The sequence below is a fragment of the Pungitius pungitius genome, chromosome 17 (genome assembly GCF_949316345.1).
Source record: "Pungitius pungitius chromosome 17, fPunPun2.1, whole genome shotgun sequence".
Taxonomy (NCBI): domain Eukaryota; kingdom Metazoa; phylum Chordata; class Actinopteri; order Perciformes; family Gasterosteidae; genus Pungitius; species Pungitius pungitius.
The window spans coordinates 1,474,211-1,488,355 of record NC_084916.1 but is presented as its reverse complement, the minus strand read 5'-3'; the positions used below and the strand labels follow the sequence as shown (position 1 = coordinate 1,488,355).

The window sequence follows — 14,145 nt, the reverse complement described above, 5'->3', positions numbered from 1 at the left end:
TTTTGAGAGCTTCAGGGTTGTGTTTTCTTTGCTGCCGGTGCTGCTTTTTCACTGCCGAACTGATCCAGGGTGATGGAAAGCATTTTGTCCAGCTTTAGTCCTAAAAAGATGGTATTAATGTACTTATCAAAGAATGTGTTCACCCTCGACCAGGTTTTGACAGGCCTGCCTCCGTGTCAATTGCCTTCTCTAATTATTCCAAACTTAACATGTCACGATGCACTTACATTGTTGGACTTACGGGTTAATCCTTTGCATTTGTTGTGGACATGCCCTCATGGCACACTGTTGGCAAAGTAGTTCATACTGATGAGAATAATAAATGCAGACTGGCTCTTAAATCCCTCACACGTTGACCTCTAGCTTATGTTTGTGTTTCCTCCTCCCTCTATTTCCTGCAGTGGTGCTGCTGAATTCTAAAGAGACTCAGGCGGAGCTTGGCTGGACGTCCTATCCCCCTAACGGAGTAAGTGTGCTTACTTGTATTTTTCACCTGCGGTCCGTGGGTTTGTTTATTTTTCCGTTCATGTGCTCTGCTCTAGAACACAGCTGGCCCAGACCACTTCATTTCCAACCCCCTGCAGCCCCCCGCCTCACTGTTTCTATTTCTTACCTCTTCTCCTTAGCGTTCCCTTCTTTTCTCACACCTTCTCCTGTCACTATTTATTGATGGAGCTTACGCAGGCAAGGCTGCTGCGTTGTCCAAACGAGTTATACAGATATTCCTAATATATAATATATATGTGCCCCTCTCAGGATTGATCACTTGGGGAAAAAATAGCTTTGTGCTAAGTTAGTCAACTTTTTAACTTTTTTAAAGAAACAGCTAAAGCTAAAGGAGCGGTATACACATACGCACTGTTGAGTCACTGTCAGCTCGGGGGGGGGGGTCTGTCTGACCTCATGCAAAGCTAACTCTAAGATTAATGGACCTGTGTGACTAACCTATGATCGCAAAAAGAACAGAACACACTACATCTTGGTAGTAGTGCAGTTTATCACATTATCATCACAGATAATCGTGTGTGTGTCTGTGTGTCCGAGTCAAGGAGGGACTTCCGTCAAGTCTGTAATTCTCTGTAAATTAAAAAGTGGAATGCAGCTGTAATCATTCATCAACTGATAAAAACTATATCAGATTATCAAGTTTTTCCAACTCTCACAGAAAGTAAATCATATTAACTTTACCATTGTTGGGCATACTGTAAGCGACTGACTGTTGCTTTGTCACTGAGGCCGGCATGCTGAACTTAATCCTTCAATTTATTAAAAAAAGAAAGCTCAGTAAACCACCATAGAGTTCAAGATGAACTCGAAATATAGTTAAATATAGTTAATGAAACACTAATTGTCATACAGCTTCTAATTGTTAACTTTTTTTTGTTGGATCCCTTTTGTACTGTTGCTTAACTCGTGGTGATATCTAGAAGCTCTGCATCCTAAACTAGTTGTTTTGATTTGACTTCCAAAACAGTCTTTATTTATTAACCATTTTATGGGAAAATGTAGCACATATAAATGCTATATGTCTATTCAAAGGCAATATCTTCAGAGTGAAAGTAGCCATTTGTAGGTGGAAAATATTTACAAAGCATCTGTCTCAAATGCCATTACGCCCAGTGACAGATGCAGTGAGGATAAAAAGACAAGGGCTGAGAAAGCAGCTAAAGTCTGACCCATCGTTTCAGGAATCGCCCTCCAGGCTGATTTAATGACCAAGGTAGTGCAGTTTGTCGTTTTCTCTGTGACGTTATTAAGGAATCTGAGTGCCGATGCTTGTGCAGACACCCACTCATTAGATTATGTCATCGCTCCGTTAACCTGCACCGACAGTATTCTTTCTCTCTGACCTTTGACTTTCTTTATTATCTCTGGTGCCTGCTGCCCACATCACCGTGCTTTGTGTTCGGCCTTATTTTTTACATCTGCTCACTGTTTTTGCTTCTTGTTTCAATTATCCAACCGGCCATCCTCCCAAACTCTTGTTATCGTTTCCTCCTGAATATTTTCTCTCATCCTCCTCAATACACCGCTATCCTTTTAATGTTTTTTCCTTCCTCCCCTCCCTGCCCTTCCTCCTCACCTGCCTCCATCTGTGTCAGTGGGAGGAGATCAGCGGCGTGGATGAGAAGTACAAGCCAATCCGGACGTACCAGGTGTGCAACGTGATGGAGCCCACGCAGCAGAACAACTGGCTGCAGACGGGCTGGGTGGCGCGTCGAGGCGGCCAGCGCATTTTTGTGGAGCTCCAGTTCACGCTGCGTGACTGCAACAGCATCCCCGGCGTGGCTGGCACCTGCAAGGAGACCTTCAACCTTCTGTACGTGGAGACGGACCGGGACCTCGGCGGCGTGACCCGCGAGGACCGCTACACCAAGATCGACACCATCGCGGCGGACGAGAGCTTCACGCAGGGCGACCTGGGCGAGCGGAAGATGAAGCTGAACACGGAGGTGCGCGAGATCGGCCACCTCAACCGCAAGGGCTTCCACCTGGCCTTCCAGGACGTGGGCGCCTGCGTGGCCCTGGTGGCCGTGCGGGTGTACTACAAGCGCTGCCTCGCCACCGTGCAGAACCTGGCGGTGTTCCCCGACACGGTGGCCGAGGCGGCCTTCGCCACGCTGGTGGAGGTGCGCGGCGCCTGCGTCAACTACTCCGAGGTCGACGCCGACAGCCCTCCCAGGATGCACTGCAGCGCTGAGGGGGAGTGGCTGGTGCCGATCGGCAAGTGCAGCTGCAGCGCCGGCTACGAGGAGGGACACAGCAGCTGTGAAGGTAGGAAGTGATGGAGTGCACTGTGGGGTGGGCAGAGGAGGGAACGAAAAGGTCGATAAAAAGCAGAGAGGACATGGGATAATCTCACTGCATCAAGTGTTGTTCACCATCCAGTTCTTCGTCAGAATCCCATGATAACTATGAAAAATGAGAAAGAAATGGAGCAGGGAGAACAGCGTGCATATGGTTCTGTGTCTTTGATTTTCCACCAGCGAAATATTCCTGTTTCCAGTACGTTTTAGTCTTTTGTAGAAATAGATAAGATTCCCTTTTTTCTACCTGCAATAAAGGACGGACAATAATTACTTATTAAGATGGAGATTTTTGCAGTGAAACCGCGGAGAGAGGCGGGCGAGGGAGGAAGAGACGTTTAAATGAAGAAGAGATCAAAAGAAGTGAAGGAAAACAAGAGAGCAAAGATTGAGCCGTGGATATAACGTGAGTGAATGAGACTGCATGTAAAACAGTGTCGAGACAAGGAGATTATTTTTAAAAGGACAGACAATGGGAGCAGAGAAAAGCACTCTCCCTGTCGATGATGCCAGTGAAATCAATGCAGCGAGGTTGCCTTGTTTGACACAAGTGAGCAGCGTGTGATTACGAGGGCTGTCCAAATGGCTCCAAAATGACATTTGAATAATCCCTTAAAAAACCGCCACATATAATCAAACCTATTCAAATTCTAGCAGCACATTAGGCACATCAATAACAGGACAAATTAATACAACGAGACATAACTACTTGTATAGGTAATTTATTTAAGTTTCAACATATTTAACAACATATTACCTATACACAAATAAGTAAATGAACTAATGGCCAAGAGCGCAGACTTTGGCATCTCGCTCACTCAAACTCAAATGCTGAGTGCTGACCCAGAGTTTTGTGCAAGCAATTTAAGGTCGCGATTCTTGTCCCAAATATGGAAGGCATCATTCAAATACTATTAACATTAATTACCAACATGTGGTAGATGTGCAACATAGAGCGAGCTGTGCTGTGGTAAACATGGAACTTTTCCTTGGCATGAAACGGCAAATAATCAAACCAGTGCATCAAGCTGTTGTAGCCTATTTAGTCTATTTTATTCATGCAATATAAAGTCCGTACAGTAGCGCGCCACACGCAGACAGTCGAGCCGCTGCTGATGCTGTTTTATTTGTATTTTATTATTTTTTTTACATTCAAATATTAATTTTCACATTCAAAATTCTGTTTTTTTTTAACACAAATATATATTCGAATTTAGAATATTTGCTGACATCCCTAGTGATTACACATGTCACCATGTGAGTCGTGGTGTGTGTGTACCATGAGGCTGCGCAGTCTGAACGCCTTGGCGCGTGCGAGTGTGAACACAGTGACTCATTTAGTCTTTCTTCAGATGGCTGTGTCCTGTTGGGTTTAACACCACAGCCTCCCTTCTGTGTGTGTGTGTGTGTGTGTGTGTGTGTGTGTGTCCTTCGTGACCTACACACTCAGTCACATGAAGCATTGTCCCTGTACAGCTGGTGGGTGGCGCGCTCTGACGTAAACACAGAGGGACGGTATTGGAAAAGCTTTTGTAACGAGCCATTGCTCATGCAGCAGCAGCAGCAGCAGCAGTCTGATTCTTGCTGTACGCTTTCGCACCCCATCTTGCGATTGTTTGTGCTTGGTGGGTGTTGCGGTGGCTTGGTCGGAGCTTTAGACCCTTGAGTCCTTGTAGTTCTGTCGATTGCTATTATGGGAAGTGAACTACTTGACGTCCGATTTACAGTTGCTACTTCCAGCTTGGTTTTCCAGCCAACTGGAGACCTGTCGAGTAATTGATCCAAGGCAAAAACACAGAAGAAAGATAAGCGAGGTAAGAGACGGATGGATGTAGTGGACTGATTTGTATAAAGCCAAAGATGAAAAGAACCAGAGGACAGTGATCAAGAACAATGGTGTCTTTGTTCATTGCATTAATTGAGTTTTTTTAAATATACTTCCAATATAGGTTTACATTTTAGCTTTATATATGGACAACAAAAAGATTGTAGTCGGGGTTAAAATAAGTATATTCCTTCCACAACATGCTCTGTTGCGTACTTGCGTTACTAAAGTTGGCAGTTTGCTCAACAATTCTGCAGTAAAACAAGGAAACATTTTGCTCATGGCCGCTGCATCTCAGGCGCTAAAGAAGAACAGGGGAAGGAGAAAGAAAGTGGCATTTGCGCCACTTAATATGTTTAAACTCTGCCCTTTTTGTATTTCCCAACGAGGCTTTGCCTCCAATAAATGCTCGGAGCGATAAAGATCGGACACACTGAGAGCAGAGGCACGATCAGGAGACACTGTAGGGATGAAGGTGGTGGGGGGGGAGAGAATGTGAGATTTCTGCCAAGAGACTGCAAAACTTTTACAGGAAAAACAGGACTAAAGAGGAAAATAGAGGACGGACCTGGGTCGTTGCCAAAGGAGCAAGCAGACAAGGAAGGTGAAGTCGAGTGACGAGTGGGGGGGGGGGGGGGGGCGTCCTTCCGAGGGCAAAGTTCAGTGAGTAGCAGGTTGGCCCGTACTGCCTCCCACCTCCGAAGGTCTACACACACATTAATACACGCACATACCCAATCTCATTTGGTGCCTCATTTCTCAGTCCAGCTGTAATGGTATTAATATGCAGCCCCAACCCACGACACCTCCCACTGCACCACAGCTATTGATCAGCCGTAATGCTCCACTAAACTGAGGAATTGCGCTGGGACTGCTCATAAGCACATTCAGAAGCCACACACACACACACACACAAACACTTGATTTCACCCGGCGTGTGTGGGGACAAGGACGACATTGTGGGATAACAGCAGTGTGTAACGGGGACTTTGTGTCGCGATCACGCTGGCGTTCGCGCCTCTCGAGGACATGCACGGCCGCCTGCCGCCAGACACAATAGCGTAACCCTGGAATGTTCAGCCAATTTCTCTGTGTGCGTTCGTAGCGACGTCTTACTTACTCCCGGGTCTAATGCAAGTTGAGTGAATGCAAATGCACTGGGCGCCTGAGGGCGGGTCGATGGTATTGAACGGCCGGTGAGTAGCTATTGATAACGGTCTAAGCAGATAATGTCGTGCAGGAGAGAAGAGCATCGTTAACTCACGCCATGTAACGGTCACACTCAGACACACCGGACTGCTTCAGGTGGCAGCATCGGTTGGCTTGTTGGACCATCTCCATCATTATTATTCTACTGCTGACTGACTTGAGTTGGCTTCATTTAACAGGAAGATTCAGCAGAAAGCCCGACCTGTGTTTGCTTAAGATATATATATATTTTTTTTTCAATTTTATACATATATATAAATGTATATTACAGTGCTTCTATAGTTCACAGGCAGAGATAAAATAGCCTTTCAAATAGTTTTCTTAGGGGAGCATCGCTGCACACGCAGACAAATTAACCTACATTTTAACCCCTTTTTACTCTGAATACGTAACTGTATTACAACCAATTTAAATGTGCACCTTTGGGATCTTGGGTTGAGCACAACAAACGCACCCAAAGTGAGACATGAGATAATTAAATATATTCCCCTGACATATGTTGAGAATCTATCCCAAATGCCTTATTTAATTGTTCCTTCTTCATTTTAAGTAAGATGACAGAAATCTCTGCAAAAACATTACAAAACATTTTAAAAAAAATATTCACTTAATTTCAATCAAACAGTGACAAAGTGAATCCCTTTATAGTGCATTCCAGACATGCATATCATTAAAAGTGTCATAAGAAGTGGTTTAGGGTTCAAATCTGAGTAATATGCACTATTCAATCGGCCATTAACTACTGGAAGACAAACCCGGGGCTCTAAAATGAATAAGACTCACTTAATCCCCAGGGGCTGAGAAGACTGGAAGGCCGTGAAGAGGAGCGTAAATGTGAAGGACTCCGTTAATGAAAATGATCCTATGCCCCCACTCGGCTTCCTCTTGTGAGTTACAGGTAAAAGAGACAACATCAGGGCTGTTACTTTACGTTTCGACCCCGCATGCAGTCACAAACATTTTTGTTTCGAAATGCCGAAAGCAGGAACACGCAGAGGATGAATGACGTAACAATTGACCTCGCTAACGCTTGTGCGTTTGTGCGTGTGTGTGTCTTCCAGTCGCGCTGAGCTCCATCCTGTTCTAATTAAGGCAGGCTGCTCTCTCCATATAATTACTGCGTGTAGCGCGCCTTCAGCAGACTCTCTTATTATCTGTTGTTTGCCGCTCCGCAATCTGTCTCTAAGCACATTCGCCACCCCGCTATTCCTCTCCCATTGCGCTCCTTCCCGCTGTAATTTACTACACGCCTCTTTTCTCTTCCCTTTACCCCCCCCCCCCCCCCCCCATGCACTCCTTTTATTTGACAAAGAAGTGTGGGCTTCCTTTTGAATCCAACTGATCTCAGCGGTGCTCTGTGACTTTCTTTCTCTCTACGTCCTCTTTTCAATCTTCCCTCGAACCCGCAGCTTCTGTGTCTCCACCCGTCTCTCCCTGACCCCCCTGCGGAGACCATGTGGCGGGGTGAGGCGGGTTAACAGGCTGGGATCTGCTCGTGTGTGTGTGCGTGTGTGTGTGTGTGTGTGTGCGCGCAAATTTGGCCCCAGTGCCCAATCATATGTTTTCCAAAGCCCCTCCCTCTGTCGCGCTCGCTTCCCCCCTCTGTCTTTTGTCACTTCTCATGTCTTCATCGACGGTCGCTAACTATATATTTTTTGTGTTTTTTTCCAACCTTTAAAAAAAAAAAATGCATGCCTCTTATTTAAAGCCACTGTGCACCTTCCCCCTGCTGCTCCTCTTTCCTTCCCTTTCTATCTTTTATCGCACTCCCGTTTTTTCCTCCCTTTTACTTTGTACCAGCTCTTCTTGGCTCTGTTCCCCCCCCTGCCCATCTGGTCCCCCACCCTCCTCCCTCCCCTGCTCTCTCTCTCCTCACCAGCCACGTCATCCACTTCTCTTAGTCATCTCGCTCCCCAGCTTTCATTTTAAATAATTCACATTCTCTTGGGAGACAAATGTGTTCCTTCGAGGCCAGCGTCGGATGTATTTATGTAGCCGGCCAACATGGTCAAGGCCGCGCAAATACACACTCGGACCATATGCGCGCGCTCACCCGCAGACGGACCATTAAAATGTCCCTCGGTTGTTGAAAATGTGAGCTGGAGGGAGGCCAAGCATTCGCCATTGATCGACGAGGATGGAAAGCGAGAGGACGGCAGCACAGGAAAAAGAGAGAGAGGGAGAGAGAGAGAGGCCCCCTTTGGGGCATGGAGGGAAATGAACACGTTAGGAGGTAGAAGAGGAGGGGATTCAGTGTGTTACGTCGGAGCATTCCAGTGGTCGCCGCTTGTCACCCGGATGCATGAAATGTGAGTTTTAAACTGGGACCATGATTTCAAACGCACACAATGGCGGTGTGGAGAGATGACAAGGGGGGGGGGTATAGATGGGAGAGGTTAGCAGTGGCAAAATGATAAAGTTGAAGGATGGGTGGCAGAGGGGGGGGGGGGGGGAGATAATGGTGCCAGTCACAAGGGGCATATGATGAGTAGAAGAGCAGAAATGGAAGATGGGGAGGTTTTGGCCACGGGTGGATTCAGTGAGAAGGGGGGGGGGGGGGGGGCACACCCGCACATTCCCACCCTCCCTCCGCCCGTCGCCCACCGCGCCGCCTCCCTCTCGCCACTCTCCATCTTTCACACCAGACGGGTGAATTAAATACAGCCTACACGATTGCGTCTGTGTATGAAAAGGTTTGCGTACGGATTAATCATGTGGCCAACTCATCCAACGTGACTCGCTCCTCCGTTAAGTATCCTGACAGGTATGATGTTAATGAGGCAGCTTTGTTCCTTTTCTTTCCCTCTCTATTGTTGTATTTTTCGCGTTCATAACCCATCGGGGAGCTCAAGAAATACTGCCACAATGAAACCAAACATGTGGGAGGGTATAATGCTTCTCTCGGTGTGAGTGGAAATGATTAGATCAGCAGGTAAAAACCTCAAATGTTGTAAGAAATGTAGAGGCATCTCTTTGGAGGAGGGGGGTGTTTGTGTTGTTCAGTGGTAAACAGATGGGACATTAGAGTGTGAATCAAAATGGAACAATGATGGAAGATTAACAACGCAGCTGATGAATGCACCTTTTTACCGGACCTGCTTCCTCAAACCATCAATCCAAAATAAACTCTTCAAAAACCCGTAGACTTATTTGATAAATTATGCTTCTTATTTTATTTCTTTTTCTTAGCTCATACAAAGTTGGAATTTTAGAGACACGTGGTTTCACCAGGACAGCGAGGGGCAACAAACATGTAAATAACATTTAATGCAATAGGTACACGTCAAATACACTCACCGGCCACTTTATTAGGTACACCTGTCCAACTGCTTGTTAACACTTAATTTCTAAGCAGCCAATCACATGACGGCAACTCAGTGCATTTAGGCATGTAGACATTGTCAAGACAATCTCCTGCAGTTCAAACCGAGCATCAGTATGGGGAAGAAAGGTGATTTGAGTGACTTTGAACGTGGCATGATTGTTGGTGCCAGAAGGGCTGGTCTGAGTATTTCAGAAACTGCTAATCTACTGGGATTTTCACGCACAACCATCTCTAGGGTTTACAGAGAATGGTCCGAAAAAGAAAAAACATCCAGTGAGCGGCCGTTCTGTGGGCGGAAATGCCTTGTTGATGCCAGAGGTCAGAGGAGAATGGCCAGACTGGTTCGAGCTGATAGAAGGGCAACAGTGACTCAAATAACCACCCGTTACAACCAAGGTGGCCATAAGAGCATCTCTGAACGCACAGTACGTCCAACTTTGAGGCAGATGGGCTACAGCAGCAGAAGACCACACCGGGTGCCACTCCTTTCAGCTAAGAACAGGAAACTGAGGCTACAATTTGCACAAGCTCATCGAAATTGGACAATAGAAGATTGGAAAAACGTTGCCTGGTCTGATGAGTCTCGATTTCTGCTGCGACATTCGGATGGTAGGGTCAGAATTTGGCGTCTACAACATGAAAGCATGGATCCATCCTGCCTTGTATCAACGGTTCAGGCTGGTGGTGGTGGTGTCATGGTGTGGGGAATATTTTCTTGGCACTCTTTGGGCCCCTTGGTACCAATTGAGCATCGTTGCAACGCCACAGCCTACCTGAGTACTGTTGCTGACCATGTCCATCCCTTTATGACCACAATGTACCCAACTTCTGATGGCTACTTTCAGCAGGATAATGCGCCATGTCATAAAGCTGGAATCCTCTCAGACTGGTTTCTTGAACATGACAATGAGTTCGCTGTACTCAAATGGCCTCCACAATCACCAGATCTCAATCCAATAGAGCATCTTTGGGATGTGGTGGAACGGGAGATTCGCATCATGGATGTGCAGCCGACAAATCTGCGGCAACTGTGTGATGCCATCATGTCAATATGGACCAAACTCCCTGAGGAATGCTTCCAGCACCTTGTTGAATCTATGCCACGAAGAATTGAGGCAGTTCTGAAGGCAAAAGGGGGTCCAACCCGTTACTAGCATGGGGTACCTAATAAAGTGGCCGGTGAGTGTATATTCATAATCCATTACCCGTTATTCGTTGTGTGTGTATTTACTTATATTTATAGATATATATTAAATCAGAGTAATGTCAGCATTGACTAAAAAATAATCCTGATTATGATTTGGCTCTTACTGGAGCAGACATAACGGATCGGCACATATGCGTGCCACCTGGCTGCCAAACACGTCCCTCCCCCTCCTGTTAAAATGATATATCGTAGGTAAGAGGCCACTGTCGAGCAATTGCCCCGCCGTTCAGCAATCCCCTTTCTCCATCCCCATTCAGCCTCTGTAATAACTTTCCATCTGCTCAAAATTGATGTGGGATCAGTCTATAGATCTGTCTGCCCCCACTTAACCCCGGAGAAACGCACCTTCCCGTTGGAAGCGGTCAGAACGCACGTTCGCCCTCATTCAAAAGAACGTCTTAACAGGCATGCCATTAAAGCAGTAATCATTTTTGGCACGCAGGTGTCTTGGTGGTCACTGGAGGGAAATGAAAAAAATCATATTGCCATATTGTTTCTAGAAAGTGCGAAGTCAAAGGTGAATGGATTTGCAGAATTAGACTTGACAATTCTTTGTTAAACCCCTCGACCACTTCCATTTCCAGGCGTCTCTCTGGTATTTAACGAGTTTAGATTGTCCGCGTCGTTACACGAGTCATTTCACTGTGCAGTGGTCCTTCGCGTTTCATCTGCACCTCGTTATCGTTCAGTCCTACCGAGGCCGGTGTTTGCACGCAAATGCCCTCTGTTTGCTGCCACCTTGACGTGTGTGTGTGTGTGTGTGTGTGTGTGCGCACGTGCACCCCGGCTGTTGTCTCTGTATCACAGCCCGGCTAAGGCCCCCCCCCCCCCCCCACCCTCTTGCTGCACAGCGAGCCTGTGCCAGCTCTGCTTTCCATCCCCCTGCCCACCTCATTTTGTTGTCATTTATCTCCCCCCCCCCCCCCCCACGCACCCTCCCTCTTGAACACGCCGATGCACATTCAGAAGCCGAATCCACAAACGAGCCATCTAAATTCTAAATGGATGGCGATTTCCCCCCCCACCCCCCACACCTTCACATATGCAACTATACACACGCACCAAGGCCACATGTTCATGCTCACACGCAGGCCTTTTCCCACTCGCTCAGAAGCTCATGTTATATTTCCTGCCTACCACTCGGCTCTCATCGTTTAGATGTATAATTGCGGATAGTTCCACAAACACCTGTAGTCCTCATATCGACTAGACAACCCATAATCCACCTGGATGGACTGGCTCATTAGCACACAGAGACACTTGTGCAAACACAGCATAAATCTCCACTCCCACTTTGGCTGAATCTTTCTTTTTTTATTCTGCTAGAGATGTGGGGGATTTTTGTGTGAACACTGTATCAATAATCGTTACGTGCTCTCTTTACACACATGGACGTGTCCCTCAGTCTCTCCCTTTCTCCCTTCATAATGCACTCACACACGCAGCGGGGAGCGGTGTGAAGAGATTGGCGCCCTGAGGCGAGTGTTGCGGGTGACATTTCCACAGTGCCGTGGTGTAGGGGTTTCCTGCAGCGCCTCTGGTCCACCGGCCACACAGAGGGACAGGGGGGGGCGTCAGGTGGGTGGGGGGCCTGAAGTGAGGGAGAGAGAGACAGATGGGTAATGACTTAGGCTTTACATGCATGCAGACAGACACTTTTTACCTTCAAAGCTCTGCCGCTCTTGTGTCGTGTCGTAACAAGAGAGCTCCTATTGTTACCACAACAACGCATGGGACTTCTTTAAATTACCTTGAAGATGTTCCTTCAAGAATAGTTGAGCAGCGCTGAACAACAGTCACCCAGGAATTGAGAGATGACAGCTTGAAAGAGTCGCTGCTTTCGTGCCTCTCTCTTTACGCGTTTTAATTTCCTGTGATGTCCCAACACTGCTGAGCAACAAAGAGGAACACTGGCCTTGTGAATAGAAGATCCAATCTTCTCAGAAGTGTCAGCGCACAACAGAACAATCCAACCAAACTCCCTGTGCCTATATCCCTCGTGTTCCTGTGTCCCCCCCCCCTCTTGCTGTTAGTCGGTATCTGAATCCTAAATGATGTTTCTGATCTTAATACAGCTCATGCTCTACATACTGGAACGGCTTACGCAGATAACACGTTAGCCTTGAAAAGGCAAGGCAGCCTTTGTGGTGTTTGCCAAGCTCTTTTGAGTAGATGCAAATTTGTTTGCAATTTTTGTAAAATCTTGAAATGGATGGAAATGCTGATGCTAAAACGATGCCTTTCTGGCATACATCTGAACTACGCTCTACAAGGTGATTACATACCGAGGCCCTGAGGTTTCCCCCGAAATGGCCCAGAACCTGTCACAGCCCGCCGAGGTGGGTGTCGTTAGCTTGTCAAGACACCGGATGTGGATCTTCTGGATCAAGTAAATTGAGGCTTTAAAAAAAAAAAAGGATTTCTTCCAAAACATTATTTTCAACATTACCGCAAAACGCACAAATAAACGGCAGCGTGTCACCGCAGTGTTACTAAGTGGCATAAGTGCCCGAGTTCCCTCCCTCCCCACTGTGTGGCTTTCTGCGCTGTTGCGTCAGCTCGCCATGTAAATCTACTGTTGGATTAGTCTACTGTTGGATTAGTTATTTTGCCTCCCTATCATCCATCACACAGGACACACGGAGAGGCCGCGCGGCGCAGTGAGCCGTCGCGGTGTTTGCACACATTGGAAACGCTACATTGGCGAGTGGATACGAGTCTGCGCGGGCCCGGCCCGTGTGCATTGTTTGCTGGGGCACGGCCATGCACACGCTCAGGCTGTGTGCGCCCAGCAGCGAGGTATTGTCGTTTGACCTGCTCATGCACTGAGACGCGTGTGGACTCAGTTTAGACTCCCGGCTGTAATTGGTTTGCTTGGAGTGGATTTGTGTGTGTGTGTGTGTGTGTGTGTGTGTGTGTCTGTGTGTGTGTGTGTGTGTGTCTGTGTCTGTGTCTGTGTGTGTGTGTGTGTGTGTGTGTGTGTGTGAGATGCCCGAATGGAAATACACAAACACACCTTTTGCCAACAGCGGACAAGCCCCCACACATTCCAGAGATCTGAGGGTGCTCATACTTCACCTTTTTTACCGATGGAATGCTGTACGTGTTGCTGCGGCGCCGAGAAAACACACACACACGCAGGCCGGATCACTGCGGTGCACGTCGTGTGGTTTAAACCCCCGGGGGGGCCCCCGCGTGATGGATGGCGTATTAATGAAGCCACATTCCGTGCACTGGATCCGAGGCGGGAAAGTATCATCCACTCTGAGGCAAAGATGGACGGGTGGATCATGGCGCCATAAGAACGGAGGGCACGGATGAATGGCTGGAGGGAACGGAAAGAGAGGCGAGGTGGGGGGGTGGGGGGGTGGGAGGAGACAGGACCGCCTGCTTGGAGGGAAGGTCATAGTCAGCGGGGAGGCTCCAAGTCCTGCTGAGCCAGGGACACGTAACATAAGCAACGGGCCGCTTTTTTTTTTTTTCTCCCAATTTGAAAATGATCCCACATTTTCTGCTACTCAATGACGAGCCTCAGCTACCTTTTCAAAGATAAATTAAACTAACCGAGACATGAGAAGCCGCTACGACGGCGCGCGATGGACACTTATTGTCTCCCCGACGAACTCGCCGGGCTCGCACCCCCCCGGGCCGTCAGCGCTCCAACGCACCTCGCCACCTCTCGGCGCCGTCTCACCCGGCCAGCGCCATCTATTCCTCCACCTCGTGGAGCGGATGGATTTGGTCCCCAGTTCATGAGGCGATAGCCGCGAGG

The 14,145-nt window shown here is 47.7% G+C and overlaps 1 protein-coding gene across 3 annotated transcripts in view; it reads left to right on the top strand.

Annotated features, from left to right (window-relative positions):
• The window catches only part of LOC119219154 (ephrin type-A receptor 7), a 112,046-nt gene that overhangs the window by 27,956 nt on the left and 69,945 nt on the right, over positions 1-14,145 (top strand). For all 3 annotated transcript variants that reach the window (XM_037474086.2, XM_037474085.2, XM_037474084.2), the window contains exons 2-3: positions 402-466; positions 2,103-2,775. In XM_037474086.2, the coding sequence (XP_037329983.2) occupies positions 402-466; positions 2,103-2,775 (738 nt within the window). The remainder of the gene's footprint in view (positions 1-401; positions 467-2,102; positions 2,776-14,145) is intronic.